Below are 21600 nucleotides of genomic sequence, written 5' to 3'. Positions count from 1 at the left end.
TCATTTTATCCCACAAGTTGTTGAAAATACAACAAAATAATTTTGAGATGAAAAAGCACAGAGGAAATATTATTTAAGAATTTAATTTGTCTAAATTAGATTAATTTTTATTTAGGAATAAAATTCATCAGGAATTGTTCTGCAGTCTGCTTTTCTGTTGAAACCTTTATTTTATTTTTTTGCAAGGCAGTAAACATGAAATGACTTATTCCCTGAAATCCTTCTGCCATGGCCAGTGGGGATATAGGAAGGGCTCTGATTTTTCTGGGTATTTAGTACCAGCTGCTGGTGAGCTATTTGCACTCTGGGTCAGGCAAGACGCGTGGGGAGCAGAGATGGGAATGGGTTTCAGTCGGTTGGGACTTATCATTAGGAAGCTGACTGTCAGCACCTGCTTCAGAAAGGATCACAGGAGAATTCGTGTTGGAAGGAGCCTCGGAGGTCCCTAGCCCAAGCTCCTGCTCAAAGCAGGGGCAGCTCTGAGGTCAGACCGGGTGTCTCAGGACTTGATCCAGCCTAGTTCTGAAAGCCTCCCAGGACAGAGAATTCATTATCTCTCTGGGCAGCCTGTTCCAATACCTGACCGTCCTCATGGGGAAGAAGTTTCTGTTTATACCAAGCCCCGTTTCAACTTTAACCCAGAGACTTTCATCTTCCCACCAGGCACCACTGAGAAGATCCTGGCTCCATTTCCTTGATGACGTCCCTACACGTATTGGAGATGATCTTAGGTCTTTCCCACCAAAGCTGTCCCTTCTCCAGATGAACCAGTCTCACTCCCTCAGCCTCTCCTCACAAGGCCCGTGCTCCAGCCCCAACCATCATGCTGGCCCTACACTGAACTTGTTCCAGTTTATCAGTGACTTTCTTCTGTTGGAGGACCCCAAACTGCCCCTCATAGCAGGGACTAGTCCCTGCCCCCTCCAAGCACACACTCCCCAGGTGCTCTGCTATTCAATGGCAAATTCCTGCTTGGAAATCAGGCTGGCAACACCATAAAAACATTTTCAAAACCATGCAGATTTCTGGCTTCAGAGCAGAAGTGCTGATCAGAAACACCACGAATTAGTCATAATCTTATCAAAAATATTTTATTTATGAAAGTAACAATTATACTATACAACCTATATTGGAAGTACATTGAATAATTGCTAGAATAAATACAGGCAATTAATTCAATCTTTTTATAGAATGAGAGGATTTATTTGACATTTGAATGTTAACCCAAGCTTTAACTTACATCATAAATAGTTAAAAGGCATAGTCAAGTTTTTTTTTTTTAATGTTTCTTTTGCTTTTTTTTAATACTGTTCTATTTTGTAATCAACATGAATCAACTCTCCAATCATTAACAAAATATTAGTATGACTTTCAAGCAATCATGTACCTCAAGATAATCAGACAAAAAAGGTAGTGTGTGTGCAGTTCATTCTACAGCAGAATCTATTCATGTCTGCATAAAAAAGAAGCTGAAAATGCTTCTAAGTTCTTTAAGCATCATATGCTGATTTCTGCTTTACCACAGTGCTTTTAATACCAGAATCTAAAAAGGGCACATATCTGTACGCAGCTGGCTTTCTGTTGCTCTTTATGAAGTATATTAGGGCTCAATGCCACATTCCTTTGGCTGGTCAAAGACTGCAGGATTTAGTCCTGAATATTATTTCTTAAAATCGTGGTCCAAAATAAATGTCCAAGATGGATTGTTAGGCACCAAGGAAGTTATAGATTTGCTAAGACTTGATGTTTTCTGATAAAAGCTGGCTTCTTTTCTGGTAGATATGCTTTAGTCAAACACACATTATTGGGCTCAATACAGGGGTCTGTATTACACTGGAAGTCAGAGAAGCTGACGTTTATATTGTCTGTAAACACTATTAAGGACACTGCAGATGTTTTATAGTAAGGCACCCGCATTTAGGAAGTGATGATATGTTTACCTTTCATGTATTTTTGAACTAAAAATTCCGTACTGCTTGATCCTAGCAGATTATGAGCAACTACAACCATTGATAAGGTCAGTTTTGGGTGTCCAATGTTTGTCCAATGACCATATGGCTATTGTGTATGCCAGAGATATTATGCTCTCAGTAGAGAAGCAAATTTCCCTATTACAATGTTATCCAAAACAATACAAAGCCCGAAATTGCACATATCTACCCCTTTGGCCTTTTTTTTTTTTTTTTATGCACAAATATGCTTGTATTTGAAAACTGACAATGTTGGGCCTTTTCTAGTAAATGTCTTCAAAGAGCATACTTAAATACTTTTTCACAGAAATAACCATTCAGCAGTTGCAAAAATGCAGAGAGACTTTTTATTCTTTCTATTATGAACAATACCAAATCAGCATAAATTTTTGGGAAGGAATTATGATTTTTTATCACAAATGTATTTAAAGAGGCTAAAGAACAAAACATTGGGGAGGCATCTTTTTTTGGCAGATAGTAAAATATAAAATATGTGATTTAAAAAAAAAAAGTTGGCTTAAAAATACACACACACAAATAATACAATAATATAAAAATACAGCTCAGCCAATGGCCTCTTAAAATTTACCTTTGGCATTACATTTGGCAGCCTAACACGAAAGACCCTTCCTATAAACAGAACTATAAAAAAGAGAAGTTCATAAATTAGGTTGCAAGGGGTTGTAAGATCATTTTCTTGATTCTCCAAACTCCTTTCCTTCCTGTCCACACACATAAGCATGACCAGTGAGGTATATAGAACGTAACACTGTCAGGCAGATGCACAATAGAAAAGTGCATAAACATAAAAGTTCTCCCATTTTCTTGTGAACAGGTCGAAACTGTGTGTTTGGCTTTTTTCCCCCCTTGAAAAAAAAATAATCATTTTCTATTGTTCTTGTTTCTGTTATTTTTTCTTACTTTGGCAGGATGAAAATGAACCCAGAGGAATAAAAATGTCCTATTCCCAGCAGCAGCGATCCATTTCCCTTGGCAACATTCATCTGATGCCACAGATACTACAAGGTCGTTGGGTTGCTTTAAAACTCTCTGGGTAACTTCCCACAGAAAAATCATACGTCTAGCACCATGTCATAGTGTTGCTCTTTCTTCCGCCTGCCACATTTGGTGATAAGAACCAAGTACAAAGTCAACAGCATAATCCAGTAACATGCATAGAGGATTGTGCCAATGATGAGAACTGTCTGTTTTGACTCAGAGAATGGCTTTTTTGATTCCTTGTAGATAGTGAAAATTACGCCACCTAGGAGGATTGTAAACCAAATGGAGACTGGAATAAGTCCTATAAAATTAACTACAATGGTTTTTCTTCCTGATGTGCCCCACCCTGCTTTGTTTATCGTGGCAATTGCAAATATCTTTGCTGGCAGTAAACTTGACATATACAACACTGAGTAGAGTGACATGAAAACCATGACAATGTTGCCCCTAAGGAAGCTGGCAAAGGAAGACTTTATCAGGCCCACTAACTGAACTGTCAACAAGAAAAGGAGGATGTTCCAGATTTTTCCCCTGTAGAAGAGCTGAATGACTGTGGCGATAAGGAAGAAAGGAAAGAATCCAGTGATTACAGCTTCATAGGTCATCCACAAATGGTGCTTGTGGAACCACATTGCATTATAGAGCCACTCTCTGAAGTATGATTTACTCCAGCGGGTCTGCTGATTCAGCCACCTGAGATACTCTATCGGTGTTTCGGTAAGGCACTTGGATCTAGCTGTGTATTTTGTTGCATAGCCCAGACTTAGCACTCTGTTAGTTAGATGCCTGTCATCTCCAAAGCTGCACTGGGAGCCCATAAATTCTTGATTGTACCAATCTTCCAGGAATTCGTGGAGTAAAGAGTTTCTGTACATTCCTAGAGGTCCACTGATGCACTGTACACAGCCAAAATAGGACTGACAGGCTCTTTCTATGTTAAATGCCATCCAGTACCTCACGCTGCTTAGAAAGGAGATCCAGGAATCATACTTGTTCAAAATCTGCAAAATACAAAAAGTTTGCGTTTTAGATGAGCTCTTGAGAAAGAAGATATACACATTGGATCAATAAGGAATTAGTAGAGACTAGAATACTGTTAGCCAAAATAGAGGGGAAACCTCACTCCCCCGCCCAACTTGTGGCAAATCCAGGAGTTACCTATACAGTCCAGGGCACTGACAAGAAAGGCAAAGTGAGGCCTTCAAGAATCTGTTGCACCTAAATGATTATTCTTTTCTCACAACCTTTCAATTTCTCCACAGCTTCTTTCCTAGCTCATTTTTCCTTTCTCTTCACCCCGAGTCAAGGACCTGCTGCTGAGCTCAGCCTCTCCCTTGAGGAAATGGTGCAGTCCAAGCTGTGGCTTCCTGCTTCCCTGCCTGTGGTGGAGTAGCTCTTTCCCCAGTCTTGCCCCCGTGTACAACTTTGGCTCTGACAGGACTTCTTCCAGCCCTCCTAAAGCTATGCTGGAATATGAGAGCGGCTAAGCACAAGGTCTTTGGCCTACATTTTTGGTCTTATAAAGCTTGCCCTAGATGTTTGATCCTGAACTATGTGCCTTTAGGCCTTCCAGGATGGCCCTAATGACTGGAGGCCGTCTTGTCTCTGTTTCAACTTAATTACAGAACGTTTTAGAAGCAGCAGGGCTTAGGGATGGGCTCAAGACTGGCTCAGATTTATTTGGCGTATGCTGATAAGTGAGTTGAGACAAAGAAAGGCCAGAGTCTTCATTTTGCTTCCTTTCCTCCCAGAGGATACATGTTCTTCCCACATCTTTCTGCAGGTGCTTATTAACTACACACTTATGTCATAGCTGAACTCCCTCCACACGTGCCTAGTGTCTCACATGTGTAAGGAAAAGTGTGATATTTGTTTTGTGGCCAGACCAGAGCCACAAAGATATTCAGGCTTGTGTGGGGATCTTAATTTCTGGAATTAAGAGCCACATGCCTGAAATACTTCTGACCACTGGGGCATTCATCAGTAAGTGCCTGCCCGTATAGATAGCCCTTTCTCCTCTGTCTCACATAAAAGCCCAACTGAGTACAAGGAGCCAATCCCAAGGCCAACTGAAATATTCATATGCATTTCTCTTTAAAACTTGTAGCAGAAGCAATTGTGTAAAAAAGAATGAACAGCCTTTTGCTGTGGTTGTCAGCCAGACTCATCAAGGCTGGAAATCCTCACAAAAGTGGAGCTGGGCTGACTTTGGAGCTGTGCATTGTCCTGTCTGACAGAGATGCTGAGGACACCCAACAATAAACAGAGTGCATAGTGCACTGCATTTCCAAAAAAGTTTTCATTCGTGACAATCTTCGCTGCAAAGAGTAACATAATTAAAGTGCTTGAGGTGCTGGATCTGGCTTTGGGAGATCTGTTCTCTGTTCCCTGTTGCCCTAAAACTTTTCTGTGGCACCTTGACCAAACAGTCATACTCAGATACTCAAAGATGCTGCAACAGTCCTGGCAGTCCCAGTGTCCCATTTTTCACACATATGGGGGAGAGTAATACTTGTCCACTTTCTATGGGTGTTAAAACCACACAGTGCTCATACCTGAGAATTTGGGTTTTGGTTCAACAGATAGAAAAGTTAAGGTCTCATAAGAGCCTCTGTGATGGTACCACAGTGTATTCAGTGTATTCCAGGCAGGGAATAGTGTTGCAATGCAAATAGTTGTTGAAATCCCCCTATTAATCTGAAAATCATTGTACTCACCTGCACATCACCTCCAACTCCTCCAACCATTGGATCTTCTTCTAAAACCTTTACCATCTCCACTGATGAGGCTGGATCAAGCACTGTATCTGAATCACAGACCTACATGAAACACAAACAAAGAACAAAAATGGGTTAAGGAGTACACTAGAAAAGAGAATAAAAATCACTTGAGTGATAAGTAACTCTATATGCATATTCTCCTGAATGCAATTAAATCTCTCTTTGGAGTCTGCATTGACACTTCTTAAAGGCCGTTTGTATCAAGCAGCAGGGAGCGGTGCTGAATGAAACAGAGTGCTTGTTAGGGTAGTGCATGCAAACAATCCTCTCTTCTGTATCAGCTCTATTTGTTTTACTGGCACATTGGGCTGGCTGCTTTGAATAAGAGATATGCTCTCAGAGATGGAGCACTGCAGAGCAAGACAATGTTCGTGGGTGTGTTGCAGATTCCTGCTGAGCCCTGAAATAGGGTTTCCCCGAATTGGCTGCATAGTTTAGCACCCTAGTCAAATGCTTCCCGCTACCATAAGAGAGGAGTGAGGAGTTAAATTCCAGATGCTTGTTTACGAAAAAAAATAAAAAATAAAAAAAGGGAAAAGAAAAAAGTCAGCTAGGCCTCTGGAAAGAAACCTAATATAGTTCTTTCACGTGCAGAAGGATTTAGTAATTCATTTAAGATATGTATTTTGGATTACAGAACAAACTTATTTTTAGATATAGATGCATGGTGTGTTATTAGTAGTGCAGGGATTTGACATTTGATATATAGAAATTATTTGCTATTTTGCTCCAGCATTCATATAAAATATATGTAAGTAAGGCTAGAGGAGTGAGTCCCAAAATGCAGTACTCCATTAGACCAGGGCAAAAATAGATGACACACACAAGGCGTTTCAACCACACAAATACTCCTAGTCAACTAGACACTGTGTACATTAGGACTTGGCTTTCCCCCGGAGAGTAGGAGGAGGGCTCAGACAGGCTGGCCAGTCTGCAAGGCAGCTGGCGCTGCTTTCCTTTGCTCCGGGGCAAACGACATGGGCTGCAGCCTGTTTAAAACAAGTGGGTGCCTCCTTCTCCTAGCTGCTAGTGAAGGAGGTGTCCCAATCTCCTGTAAGCTCATTTCACTGAAGCTCAGAGGCCTGAGCAGAGGAGGCTGTCCCATAAACACTCCTCTTGCTAGACAAATCCTGCCCTACAAATTCTCCTCCTCTTTTCAGCTTATCCACAGTTTGCATTTCTGTGATTTCAGATGGGAATGGTAGGGGCAGAACTCAATGGCTCTGTCTGAATAGCCTCTTAAGTCAAATCCTGGTGAAGCATCAGATCAGAAATCCTAATTTTGGCGTCCTGTCATCCAACCTTTCAATTCAGCCTAAGCCCCCCTGCTCCAGGGGAACTGAAATTTTCATTTCTGTCCTGCAAACAGGAGAAGAGGTTTTAGAGACTCTGTTATGGGCCAGACTTGAGCTGGGAGGTTACCCAGGATAACCAGGCTGCTCAGCTCGTGATGCAGCTGAGCGTCTGCCAAAATGCTTCCTCTCCACGCTCCCTTGGAGGGGGCTGAAAGGAGAAAGCTGATGAGAGCTCTCATATTTCTGTCAGGAGAAAAGCCACAAGCATCTCCAGCTCCCGCTAACTCAGAGCATCCAGCTCCTCTCCTTGGAGGACTCAGCCCGGAAAGCACCTTTGTAACCTGGCCAACGTGTTCCTCCGGCTTTGGTGGGAAGCTGTCATCAGTGACAGCACTTGGTGATAGAACGGGAGCAGAGCAGTTCTGATGAAGGGAAGAAAGGATGCCTGTAGTTCTGTCTGGGACTTTCTGGACAGGCCTGTCACTGAGTGCTTTGCATCATGAATTTGCAGTTTGCTAGCACCCAGGGCTCAGGCAGTGATACTCGGTCCCATTTCTTGTGACCATGAGTGGTCGGATGGGGTCAGCCCCATCCTCATTTCTTTGGCTTTCCCTCCTGTGCCTGTCACTCAGTAAGGCTGAGCAGCCTCCACCCGTCAGATGCATTTATCTATAGCAGAGAAATCTGCCACGAGCGACACCACTAAGACAAGATGAGGAATCCTGAAAACACTGGATTTATTTACAAATGACCAGCATGTGTCCTGGCCATGCCAGCACAGTGGACATGTCTGCATTCCTGGGACAAGCTGTCATTTTCCATCTGAATGAGGTTTTTCTAGGTGAAAAGAGGACATGCCCTGAGAAAAGCAACTTAGGAACCTGAATGAAACACACCGAGGGCTGGCCAGCCAGGGGTGGCCCGGCACAGCCCACGAGCCAATTTGCCATCTTTCCACATAAGGGCAGGGTGACCTAGAAATTACTGCCGTGGGTCACAGAGTTGCATGAAAGGGACGCTTGGCCTTGCATGCTGTAGCCTCCAGCCCTGAGCTAAGCTGTTCAGATGCTTGGTACAACCAGTGGTGGTTTAACCATGCTGCTCCAGGGGGCTCAGGCTGCGTTGGATGGTCCACACAGCTACCTGCATCAAGCCAAGCTGTGCTGCACCTTGATTGTACCAACTAACTCTGCACTGATGATGTCTCCCAGTTTAACTCATCTACAGAATTACTTTCACCCTCCTAACCTCCTCCAGGAGGGAAGTAAAGCCTCCCAAGTGATTTCAGGTATTTAGTGAGTCTCTGCTAATGAGCAACGGCTCGGTTATCTGCGGTAGCCTGCCTGCTTTATGACCGCCTGCCCATAGCCCTGAGGTGTGTTTAAGGACCGCAAGGCCCCCAGTGCACAGTGTCAGGGGAGACCACTCGTGCTGACTGCTCCACTTTGTAAAGTGGTTGATCATCGATGCAGATTGCTCAGCCCTTAAAGTGCAGGGCCTGTTTAAAGTAATTCACTGTGGATACCCCCTAAAGAACCATGTGGAAAATCTCAACCTTCATTCATTCATAAAACAGAGCCACATGTTACCTGCATTACATCAAGACTGTGGCCAGCCAGGGCCACCAAGATGGTGCTCTTATAATGTAGATGTGACTGTGACATCAATCATCAGTGCAGCCTTTGGTGGCTGCTTACAGCAGCATTACAGTCTCTGACACATTCATCAGGACTTCTGAGTCAGGTCAGGAGTGTTAATTGACTGAAAGACCAGAAACATCTCTTCCATTTTCTCAGTTTACGGTATGACTGTTGAAATAGAAACACTTTTTCCAGGTTCTCTGAACAAATGCAAGAGGGAGGAAAGTTGTCTTGAATCTGTTTCCTCTCTGCCTTCTCTCTCTGCAATCTGATACTTCTGTGTGAAGTGATTATAAAACCATGCTAATGCAGAAAAACAGCATTTTTCATCCCATCACAGTCCCTCACAGCACAAAAACCAAAGTGCAGACAATGGAGAATTTAAGCCCATTGTTTTCAGAGAATAAATCAGTTTAAGTTTTGTAAGTGCTTGGGGATGGGCTTTAAATCTTTTCTTTTCTCTTAAACCTCTGATAACTCTTAAAGCTCCGAAAACAGGGTGGCTTCTGGCACTCTTTGCTTTCTGCCTCTCCTGTGCGTGGAGGACTTGCTGCCTTTCTGTGCCCCTTGGACACCATGCTGTGTGGAGCGCACACACAACTGCACAAGGCTCAGCACTGACACCAGAAACACGTGCGGCCACCCCAAGCCAAGGGAGACCGTCTCTGCTGCCCCACCAGCAGAGCAGTGCCCCACTTCTGGAGGAAAAGCAATATTCTGAGGTCTGAAGAAGGCAGGAAGGGCTGAGTGTGATTAATTAGGAAGACCATCTAATAATCATTGGGATTTAGTTAAATGAACCTCGCAGGTCTTGATAGGCAACTAACGATCCCCAGGATCTGGCCTGGCCCTACACACCTCCCTCCACACACGGCCTCCTGCATTCTGCAGGGCTGTTTGCAGGAGCGAGGAGTGCTTCCATGTGTAAGGCACAAACATAGAAAATCTTTCATGGGATCCAAGGCAGCTGGAAAGAAATGTGTCTCTGCTGCTTTGGAAACCAGGAGAGAGGACCCAGCCTAATTCATTTTTAAGTGAATAGTGTCATAAGGGCTTTAAAGGCCAAGTCGCGGTGAGTGAGGTAATGCAGCTGTAAGTGATGAAGCAAAAGCTCCTTCAGGCTTTAGCTGAAGAAATCTTTCTTTCAAGACTGCACATTCACCCTTTTATTAAATACTCTGCACAGCCTTCAAGGACTTCAGCATATCCCCATCTTTTTTACAGACTCCACCACTGAGATATTCCCTAGTGCCACCAAAAACTTCTCTGTCTGCTTGCATATAGGTCTGCTAATATCCTCACGAAATAAAACCTTACCTAAGACCTTGACTTACAGGAGCAGAGAAGGGCTCTTCAGGAGGCCACTGGCTTTTCCTGAAGCAAAAGCACTGTGATGAGGGAGCAGGACTGAAGTCTGAGGAAGTATTTCAGATTTCTCCAGTAGCTGGTGCAGAGCTTTGACATATTCACAGATAGGCTGACCATTTTAAAAGGTAGCAAAATACATTTTTAACGGTCAAGCTGTTTCCAAATAGACTGAAAGGAGCACTGTGTTCATCAGGGACTAGGATGGCCTCTAACATGCAGCACAAAATATACAAAAGCTGCTTTCTTTCAAAGTGTGTTTGAATTGGCACCGACCTAGTGCTTTAATACCTACCTGTACATAATCCACGCTTCTCCCCAGTGCTTTGAATGCTGTGTACATTACTTCTCTTTTTCCACCCCATTTCTGCATGATGCAAACACTTTTGTTGGACAGGACCAGTTGAGATACGTGCTGTATGCTCTCTCTGTGAGACTCCTCCGTCTCACCTGGACCTTTGTCGTGGAAGTTATTATTCCAGATATAAGTGGCAGATTTGTCCCTACCCATGATTTCAGTGAAAATGTCCATCATGTAAACGTCGTCTTCTGAGTTCCCATCAATTACCATAACAACTTTAATTCCAGGGTAGGTCAATCTTTTCACAGAAAGTAAACATTTTCTTAAGTAGTCAGGATCCTCTTGATAGGCAGCAATACAAAGGGCAACTGTTTTATTCAGCTTGATTGGAGTCTCTAGCGACCGCTTCATTTTCCTGTGCTCTAGGAAGGCAAACAGGCTTTGGATGATGAGATGTGATGCCAGGATAGCACCATAGAGTCCGAAGGAGAAGTAGTAGTTGTCTGTTTGGATGAACTGGTAGCCCACAATGTAAGCAGCGGTGATTCCCAGCAGGAGGGACACCCCGAAGAGTGTGGTTCCAAGTATTCTCAGGATACATATAAACCTCTCACAATACATCTGCAAGGAAGCATGGAAACTGTTAGCAGAGCTACCACTTCCCACTACAAGACCTTGTCAGAGGTGCACGTGACGACAACAAGCTCAGCACCAACAGACGCACCCCGTGCTTCTGGCTGTGTCATGGACTTACAGCATCACCTGCTCAGCTTACATCTCATTCCCTTTGCAATATTTCCTCCACGTAAAGTAAGAGTCACATACACCTTGAGGTACCGGGGAGGTTTTCTGCTATTCTTAATGTCCTCACAGAAAGTGTTGTCTGTGTTAGGGTCTTACTTTGGCAGCTGTGGCTTGCTGAATGAGACGCTCTGTCATATTAAGGGACTTTCAGGCCACTACTCACTTCATATGGTCATGGGTGGAAGGAACAGCTGAACGTCTGTGCAGCTTCTACTCGCCCCCAACCATGTCATGACTGCATCCCCACCCTGAACCACTTCTGTCGCTTACTTATGCTCGGAAAAATATTGGAAAGACATTCTTAAAACAGATGTCTGAATATATTTATAATTTTTAGACAGATGTCTGACTATATTTGTAATTTGTATTTAGATAATCAGACATCTGCTTTAAAAGGTCTTCTCAATACCGTTGCAAAAATGTGTTATTCATACATTTGTGCGCGTAGATATACCCATCTGTGAGCATGGCCAAAGCCTGACGGAGATTAAGTCTGTGGCAAAAGTACACATTAATTTAACAGAGCCAAGGTTTCACCCTGGACTTGAAATTCATTAGATTACCAGCTGAATCTGACAGCTTCTGCACGAGTAGGTTACCTGGCTGTAAAATCTTCCAGTCTAAGCTCTAGGCTATGGATGAGCAACAGCTTTGTCATAACTATAGAAAAGTCAATGATGTTTGATGTCAATACCTTTGACCTTAGGGACATAAAGTGGATAATGTCTGTTTAAGGCTACCCCAGTAAGCACATTGTAAGTCAGAGTGTGAAGCACATACTTGAATAATTTGCTGAATTAGGGCCTCTTAGGGTGATGGACTTAATATTTGTGTTTTCTTACTGTTATTCATATTTTCCCTTCTGCTAACATCCTGCCTGATAATGTTTGTTTCATCATCTGCTGGCCAAAACTGAAGCTGGAACAGCACTTCCTTACATCATATATGTTTTTAACTCTTTCTTGTGAAATGTTGTGAAAAAAATACTACCAAGCTGCAGCAGCATAGCTGTCAACAAACATATCTCTGTCCGAGATGTTACAGGCTTGGAAAAAAGAAATTGTCAACACAGAATGTATTACAAAATAAAAATAAACCAGGCGAGCATCAAGTCTGAGATTACAAAGACTATGTTTTTTTCCACTAGCTATTTAGGGTCTTAAATTTCAAGACAAGGGGAAGCCTCTTAAATGTATATTTGGAGACGCTGTTAAAGAAATCGGACCCTATCTCTAGGACTTCCTTGAATACTTATGGCTGGGCTCTGACAGGTGCTGTAATCACCCACCAGCACCAGTCCCTGCTCTGGCCTGTCTGGAAGTCTTTCACAATAGGGGTCATCAAGAAGCCTAATAAAAGACAGCTTATGTGAGCCACCACTATAGGTGAATTAAAACCCAGTGCCCAAAATAGACGGGCTTTAGAAAACAGATTAAGTAATGGATCCCTTCTAGATTACCTTGAAGTCAAATAGCCTGTGTATTTATTAATCCCCCAAGTACGCAGAAGGTCACAAACATCAAGGTGAATGTTTCATTAATGGTGCAGTTGTACGAGGCTTTCCCATTTGGGGTCCACGACTTCTCTTCTCTTGCCAGAAATAGAAAATGCCTATTAGCGAGCAGGGGCTGAAGTCTGCTTACATTAAGAATTATATGACTGAAATCAATGGACCACTTGTACGGGTATAGCTCACCAGATTTAGATTAAGATCTGCAGCGTTTACATTTGACTGACTATACACTGTACCAGGCTTCTTTTTATATTAATTTGTTATTGCTCTTTCTTTTCCTATGAAGTGTTTCCGCACAAAAGGAAGAAAAAGAAATGCATTCTCTGATCTTGTCATTACAGCACAGTTTCCCTCCCTCACAAAAACCACTCTTTTAAGATCAAGAAATGGATTTCTGGTCTTAATAAAATAGCATTTTTTTTCTGTCCTTTAACTGTCAACCTTGGGAAAATAAACAGTGTTTTGATCTAAATTCCTGGCTTTCATCAAAGAAACTTTCCCCTTTGTATATGCAATTGGAGGTTTTATGTATGTCTTTTAACTGACTGAATCTCAGGCAAAATCTGTAAAAAGTTGCTCAATATTCTCAAGCTTTAGCACGTGACCTATTGATAGCATGCCCAGCAGAATTGATCTGTATCAGCTTGAACGTGCCCAAACAATAACAAAGAAGCCAAAACCTCTCCACCCTTCTCCAATAATTGAGCCAAGAAGTTAAAAGGAAATGATGCTTGTACGAGTCTGAAGCCAAAACTGAATTGCTGAGTCAAATAAAAGCATTGAGGGTAGGGAATAGCTGCATCAGATTTTAATGTCAGATACCGCTGCTGTGAAAAACTAGTCTGGCCTAACACAGTGAAGTGTCAAAGGGCATCTGTAGTAACACATCAATCAAAATTTTCCTGATCTTGTCACATAAAGCTAGAATCAAGTATTATCAGAGAAGCAGTGCACGCTACTGCTTCTGAACACCGTACACCTGAAATAATGCCATAGTGAGACAAGATGCAAATGTCAAGTGCTTGGTAAGGGACAAACACCCATATTCACTTTCAAAACCATGATCACTTTTCAATTATTTCCTAGATAATCACTCTAAGTGCTAGCAATATTTTTTCAGCAAAATGTAACGCTTATCTTCAATGCTGCCATCACTACAGCAGTTCAACTGCGCACACCTCGTATGGTCAGCCCAGCTCAGTGTTTTATGCCTCAGCCTAATGGGTCTTCAGTTCTTTGAGGGATTTAACCCAGTAAGGTTGCCCCAAAGAACAGGCACTGCAGCACTTTTAAACAAATAAAGGAATAAAAAAATGTGAACAGCCCCACATAGACTGGGGATGAGGTGGTGCAGATGGAAGACCTGCAGTTAGTCCCATATTCCTGGACCAACAAAAATGATAGCAGGTCATTTCTGTAGGGGCACGGAACTGCTGCTACATGGGAACAGATGTGGGAGTGAGGAAGACAGAGCTCCTGGCTTGCTGAGTGGGTGGGTTACTGTCTCTGGAGTCAAAACTGGATCTTGCACTTTCAGACTGGGTTTTTTAATCAGCTCTATAAAGCAAGAGGAAGAAGAGAGCACCTGCAACACTCTTTCTTTACTATTATTTTTAAAGTGAAAGCTATTTAGCACTGAAAGAGGTCAGATGCTCCACTGTTTTGTGTCAGCCCTGAATGACATTTCCAGGGGGCAATAAGGTTGAAGATTTGGATGTTCAGCAATTAACAGCAGACATTTATATATTAAAGCATGCTCTACCCAGAGCACTGTGTGAGGCTCTTTTTGGAGATGTGGATGTCTCCCCACGTACTGCATGGGAGGCCTGAGACAGAACTGCTAATCCTGTGATGTTCAGGCACCCGAACCCTTTACAGGCACCTTAATCTAACCCTGCAGTGCTGAACCCAGTACAAGCTTTAGCACAGCATCCAGCACAAGGTTTGTGCACACATGACAAGTGAATGCAGAGAGGCTTCAAAGTCTACTACTGAGCAATTTATCGTCTTGCAGCTGTTTATTTCCATGAATGGAGCTGGTCAGTGCTTAACAGCCCACCTAGTAGAAAAGAAATGTGAAAGCAGTGCACCCAATCCTAATGCTATGTAGGCTGTTGCTGATTTAAAGACACAAATTTTGATCCACCAAGCAGCCCAAGTATATATATGTCTTGTAGTGACTGTACAGGAGGAGGCGATGAACGTGTGTGCCTGTGTGGAGACTCCTGTGAAAGAGCACGGCCAAGAAAGAAACCCTTGCAGGTACTTGGCATCAGAGTCCACCCAGTGAATTATTTAGTGTCTATTCTGGTATCCTGATAAATGCACATAAAGAATATTTTTATTTTGTCACACTTATGTTAAGGAAGAACTTACTCTACTATTAACAACTGTCATAACTTCAAGCTGAAGCCTTCTAACATTATTTTCATTAAAAGTTTCAGGTTAACAAGGAGTTGACTGATATCCACATTGTACATAGTAACTGAGGGATTAAATCTAATACTAAAGATCACAGGCCTTTCTCAAGCTGAATAATGCCTTAGATCCCAAATCAGATGAGAATAGAAAAGTATGCTTGAGCTCCCTCTATTCTGGAAAATATTTAGGCTACACAGGTCTAACCTTCCTAAGATACAGACACTCGACTGAAATACAGCAGGATCTAATGCCATGATTTGCACTGCGTATTTACTCAGCAAAAAAATGCTACTGCCTTCCAGAGCAAAGTGGCACCTTTCTTCCCCTCCAAAATTATATATCTCACAGTCTGGACATACAGTTATTAATCAGCTTTCATGGACCCCTGAAAGTAAGAGGACCTGGAGACGCACATCCCTTTGCAAAGTCAGGAGGCAAAGAGAAAAAGAGTTTCACTTGTTGCCAACACTTCAAAGAGTAATAAATAGAATAGGGGGAAATTCATATCCAGAAAATCTCTGTGTACTGGTGTCTGAACACATCAATACTTTCTGCACTCTGTTCATTTATTCTGTGTCAGCCAGTGTGTAGCTGCTCTGAGGACTAAGGTGCAGTCAGATGGTCCCCTGCATCTGCTAATACTGGACTTGGAACTGGTTACTGATGGGAGGTCAAAATGAAATCAGGTTTGCTTGCAATACATGGGATGCAGCTCACTTCATCATCTGTTTAAGAAGGTGTCTCTCATATACTGTCTCAAACATTGGCAAGTAGTACTTCTGGCTTGCTTTCCCCCAGAAGATTAAAAAAAAAAGAGAGGGAGAGACTCAGGAAGCACATGCATAAAAAGAAATGGTTTGGAAGATTGTTTGAAAGAATTATCACTTACTAACTCCAAAAGACCTGAATATATTAAAAACAAACAAATGAACAAACCCTTGTGCAAAGGTCATTAAGGCCCATGAGACAGCAATAAAGGTTCAATCACAAGTGTGATTATTTCATCCCCTTCATCTCTAAGGGTTCAAAAGAGCTGTGCCCCTCTCTAGACTCATAGAGCTATGGCCATATCAGCAAATACTGTCCAATACTACAGGAACAGATCTGCAAAAAAGAGCAAGGGGTACTAAGGGCCTAGCTTCCACCCTCCGTATGTTTCTGATTTTACTCTGAACCAAGTTTAGTCAGACTGCATAGACTGAAAACCCTGAACAGTCTGCTCTAGCGGTACATCTTGCAATTAGTTTCATTCAAGAGGAATGCATCATGTGCTCCGTGTCACTTTGCATCACAAACCAAAGCAAGGGGAGGGGAATTGTAACGTTGGCTTCAATAGCACACTCCTGATTCAAGCTAAAATAATACAGACCAACCCCATGTATAACATCTGCCCGTCAGTCTTCTCTGCAAATCTTTGTTGCAGTCAGAAGTGCTGACCGCTGAAAACATTTGAAAGGGTCTCATCTTTACATAGAAGCTGAATTCTTGAATGTCTGCTAGTCATGGTCCTCTGAGCCCTACTGCTGAGGCTTTGGATTCAGCAAAGCATGTAAGCGTGTCATTAAAGATAAGTGTGCACTTAAGTATTTTGCTGAAGAGGGAAATCAGTGGATAATTTGTCTTCCAGTTCTGTAACGCAGACATAAATAAATAAATAAACCTAACTTTCTCTGTGAAGCTGTTATTTCTGGAACATTCACAATGAAAGTGTATGCATACATTGGACATATTTATTATATAGATTAATCTCTCTTCTGAACGTTGACAGATCGGTCATTGCTTAAGCCCTGCCTTTCTTACATGGGGGAATCAGAGAGAGTGGACCAGGACCTGGATGACTGGGATTTTGTTCCTAGTATTGCCATTCACCTGCTGGGTGACCTTAGGCAAGTGAATTCACCTCTCTTCACCTCGTGTAGAATGGGAACCATGATCGTGCTGGAGGTTCTTGGAGGTCTACAGTACTCTTCGTAAGGCTTAGGCTACTGACACCTCTAGTGTTACTCTTTCTGGTGTCACATGGGGACCCACCAGTTCCCAATTTCCACATAACTTTTTCCTAAAAACAAAACAAAACAAACAAAAAAAACCCACGCCACTTCCTTGCCTATATTCATCAGAATGTAGATTCAGAAGGAGCGTGTCTGTAGGAAACACGCAACTCGTACTCCGCAGGGTGCCTGAGATCAGTGATGTTGGCAACACAAGAGCTGACACATGTGAGCATACGCACATACAGCTACTGAGGGCTGCTTTGCACACAGCTTTTATAAGCATGAAAAAAAATCCTTCCTTGTGAGAATAATAGCATTGTTTTCTACAGATCAGCTGCTGGAATGACGCTGTGTTTGAGTGTGAGTGTGCATGTGTGTGCACACATTGTATGTGGCCTTATACACATATACTTTGTGTTTATACACAAGCATTATCTGAGCGTTATAAATCTTCATCCAATATTTAGAAACATTTAGCCTTATTTTGGCAGCAAAGTAAATCATTTATCTTTGAAGTACAAATGATTCCAGGTACGCATTAATTATGAGCATAAAATAGCTGCCCAGACACCCTCTTCTCCTTTACAGCCCACAGAGAGGAAACTGAAAAATTATGTTACATCTGTACATCTTTACTACAGCAGAGTTACCATATCTGGTACTTTTGGTTATTTATCACTTCCAGATTTTGTCATGCCATTGATCTTCTGGAAAGGGCTCACATAAGACTAAAATTAACTCTGGGGTTAGGTTTAAAGAACAGGGTTAGTAATGATGGTAAACTGTATCTGTATGCACAGGCTTTGATCATCAAATCAAGAGCCTCCTGTCTTCTCAATGTATGTTTCCCCCTAAAGTGCCCAAATTTAGTCTCTGATAGGTCTGAGTAGCTGCTAGGTGGATTTGTCCCTAATGTAAACAGTGATATGTTGGATGATAAATTAACCGAAAGAAAACCAAAAACACAAACTGAATGCTCTAAGAAATAAAACCAAGAAGTTAATCATATTTGTGCTGAGACATTTTAGATTGCAGGTAAAAATATTCTGGTTTCAAACAGCTTCCTGGTTACCGGTTCTGAAGTCCACAGACGCTTTTGGCACAAAACTGACTACTCCATCTCTCAGTCCAGCGAGTAAATATTTATTTGATGTTCATAGCTCGTTATCTTGTAATTTGTTTATCAAGCACAGGTAATATTGTGTTTGACTTAGTCAAGTCCTGCTACACTGAATGGAAGAGTAATTTGATGCTTTATATATTAACCTTGAGTAGGAATAAAATGAAGCACATATCTGATTTGCTTGCACACCATAAATACGACCAGCTGAGTTTGCTGCTAGCTCAACTAGCAAGGGAAACCCCACTGAACCCAGTACAGCTGTTTTCTCCTACTGGGAAAGCCTTCACCCAGGTGTTTTTGCCTTTGCACATAGAAGAGATTTATTAGGATGAAATGAAGTTTCAATAAAGTTCTGCTGACGCAAAGCTCCTCTAGGCTTGGTAAGGACTGCATTTGGGCGCAGTTTTGGGGGGAAAAAGGACAGATTTCACCGCGATCACACCCAAAAGGACTGACCTATCCAGGGCCACTTCGCTACGCACTGCGTGTGCTGGGAAGCGCGTGGGTGCCTATGGAAAGACGACCCCACATAAGGAGACCGTGAGGGATGCCCGTGCCTTGGGGGATCGTGGAAGCATCGCGGCTCGACGAAACCCACCAGGGATGGCGTGTGGGATATGGGGGCCGCCCATGGAGGATCCCCTCCATCCTTTGGCAGGACATGACGGAGGGGGTCGGGGCTCTGGGCAGCCAGGAGCTGCGAATTTGGGGCAGGTGCAGGGGAAGGCGGCTGGGGCCGGCTCTGCGGGGGGGGGGGGGGGGGGGGGGCAGCAGCATCACACCGCCCCCGGGGCAGCCCCCCCGCGGGGGGGGGGGAGGAGGGGGGGGGGGCAACTCCGGCGGGGGAACCCCGGGCCCGCGTCGCAGCCAATGGGGGGGGGCGGCTCTGGTTGCGTCACAAGGGGTGGGCGGGGCGTCGGGGGGGATCCCCCGCTTTGCCACGTGGGGGGGGGGGCGTGAAGAAGGGGGGCGGAATATTGGGGGGGGGGGGGGGGAATAGGGGAGGGGGCGCGGGCTCCGCTCCGCAGACTCCCGCCGGGCGGGGAGGGGGCCGTAGTATTGCTCCGGGGCTGCCTCCCCCCGCAGCATCCCGGGGGTGCGACCCCCCGCCCGGCCCCCAGCCCAAGCCCCCCGCAATTAGGGCCGCGCGGAGGGGTCGGGAGGTCTGGGGGCAGGCTGCAGCCCCCCCCCACCTCCCCCGGGGGCTCCGCGCTGAGACATCTTGATCGCGTTTGTTCCCCCTCCCTCCGCTCCGGCTCCCAGGCGGGGTTTAGCCCGCCTCCCCCCCGGCCTCCCCTCGCTTTCCTGCCTGCCGTCCCATCCCTCCCTCCCCTGCATGAAGGGGAGAAGCCGACCTGGGCTGGGGAACGGCTGCCGAACCTGTTGCTCCGTTATTATTATTTTCCAAATCGTATCGCTCAGCAAAATCTTAAAGGGATTACGCGGGGGGGGGGGGGGGTCGAAGCTGAAAACCTCATTCATCCTCGCTGCGGCCCTATTCATTGCTGAAATAGGTGTAGCCTAGGCACGGTGAGATCCTCCCCCAGCCCCACTCCTGTTCTGGGGATCTGTTCAGCCTTCCTCCCGTGGGGATGGGAGGAGAGGGTCTCCTGCTCCCCGAGATGACAGAAAGGGGGCTCGTAAAGCCCGTAAATCACGTACCTTGTTTGTCCTTCTGTCCTTTGGTCATAGAGGGGCTCCAGCCAGCTGTGTGGTCTCACGTACCGTTGCTCCCGCTGAACAGTTTCCAAGTTTGAGGTAAAAAGATCAAATCGCACTTTTCAGGGACTTATTCAGACGCTCAGGAATAAAAAATAATTAAAAATGAAAATAATAAAAAATAATCATTTAAGGCTATTCAGTCCTGCTCATTTTCTCCCACGTGTTTTCCCTATTACAACGTATTTGTCTTTCTCTGCTTCAGTTTCTAGTTCAAAGTTGTGGGATTTTTTTTTCAAATAATAATAATTAAAAAAAAAAGTTAGAAATAATAAATTAAGAGTTAGTTTCTCGTGGTCGAAGCTGAAGATCGTATTTCAAACCCGGCTAGCCAGGAGCCTGGAGAAGTTGCAAGGCAGCCTCTGAAAGTTTGAGAGATGTACAGCATCAGATAAAGTCTCTTTGGTGATGCCTTGCTGACCGAGTAACTGTTTCAATGAGGTTTCTCAGCAGCAGCAAACGGGTAATATTATCTAGACGTCTTTTTCTTTCCTGCTGCTGCTGCTTTTCTGCCTCCTCCACGTTATGGGGTCTTTTAACAAGTGAGACTTGAGTTGGTTTAATAGGCGGAGGATGGGAAGAAGGAGGGGAGGGAACTCCTGTAAGGAGGAAAAAAAAAAAAAAAAAAAAGCCAACCCTGCCCATTGAAATGATCTCAGCCAAGGACCAATTCAGCGGCTGGAATTCAGCTAGCTAAGTCGCCAATTCTGCAAAGAGACGCAATGCACACACGTTGCCACCACCTGATTTCCTCTTCGTGCCCCGCAGTTTTGGGGAAGCCCCCCCCCCATCTCTGGGCTCGGGGTCTGGGACTTGTCCCTCCCACAGCCACTATTCGGCTGGGACAGCTTCAGCTGCTGCTGGTTTTTATTAATAAGGGAATTGCCTCTATGAATGGATGAACTTTGCAGTTTCCAATTCTGCTTTACCCATTCGGTCTCGGAAACATTTGCTGTAGTACAACCCGAGGAAGCCCCCCCCTCCTCTGGCATTAACCCCCCGTGCCACTCGCGTTAAAACCAGCCCGGAAACACGTTAGACGGTTCAAGAAGTGGGAAAACGTGTCGTTTTTCTTTTATTTTTTCACCAGCGCTTTTCTCTGGGTGCTCTGTTGCCGGCTCACAGTTAACCAGGGCCGGGCAGGGGCAGCGCAGCCTCCGGCCCACCCGCGGCTGTGCCGGCTCCCAGCAGCTTGCACTCATCCGGATGGGCTCCTTCCCTCGTAGCCCTCCCTCAAAACCGCGTTTCCCCACCTTCCAGCCCCCCCTTTCCCCTTGAAATGTCCGAAAAGAGGCACTAGGTGGCACTGTTGAAGTGAGAGGAGCGGCAGGGCCCTGACGGGAGGCCCGCCGCTCAGCCCCGCCGCCTCTCAGGGCCCACAAAGGGCGCGGAGGCCGCAATGGGGACGGTCTAGACACCATGGGGAAAGTCTGGGGTGACTCCTCGGCCCGCTTTACGTCCCGGGGTGGGAAAGCTCCTCCTGGCTGCTCTTCGGGGCTGAGGAATCGTAGAATCGTAGAATCATTAAGGTTGGAAAAGACCTCCAAGATCAGCTGGTCCAACCGTCCCCCTACCACCAGTGTCACCCACAGTGGTGTAAATCACACAGTCATGGAGTGACAGAATGGCCGAGGTTGGAAGGGACCTCTGGAGATCATCTGGTCCAACCCCCC

General features: G+C 44.5%; 1 protein-coding gene across 1 annotated transcript; it reads right to left on the bottom strand.

Annotated features, from left to right (window-relative positions):
- Positions 1 to 1075: 1075 nt before the first annotated feature.
- On the bottom strand, positions 1076 to 20446 carry HAS2 (hyaluronan synthase 2). Its single transcript, XM_083827095.1, has 4 exons — positions 19871 to 20446; positions 10348 to 10974; positions 5690 to 5791; positions 1076 to 3973 (listed from the first exon to the last, which is right to left on the bottom strand). Exons 2-4 carry the CDS (start codon positions 10972 to 10974, stop codon positions 3044 to 3046), a joined length of 1659 nt encoding a protein of 552 aa, XP_083683221.1. The 5' UTR covers positions 19871 to 20446; the 3' UTR covers positions 1076 to 3043.
- Between the last annotated feature and the right edge of the window lie 1154 nt (positions 20447 to 21600).

Source organism: Anser anser, assembly GCF_964211835.1.
Source record: "Anser anser genome assembly, chromosome: 2".
NCBI lineage: Eukaryota > Metazoa > Chordata > Aves > Anseriformes > Anatidae > Anser > Anser anser.
Note: the sequence above shows the minus strand (reverse complement) of the source record. Positions and strands in the feature narration are given on the sequence as shown.

What these genes read in the sequence shown, in the direction of transcription:
- HAS2 (XM_083827095.1), bottom strand. Translation starts at nt 10,974, where the DNA reads ATGTATTGTGAGAGGTTTATATGTATCCTGAGAATACTTGGAACCACA. An exon ending in GAAGCGTGGATTATGTACAG is followed by an intron (nt 5,792 to 10,347) that starts GTAGGTATTAAA and finishes TGTTTCATGTAG; the next exon opens with GTCTGTGATTCAGATACAGT. An exon ending in GAGTTGGAGGTGATGTGCAG is followed by an intron (nt 3,974 to 5,689) that starts GTGAGTACAATG and finishes TGTATTTTGCAG; the next exon opens with ATTTTGAACAAGTATGATTC.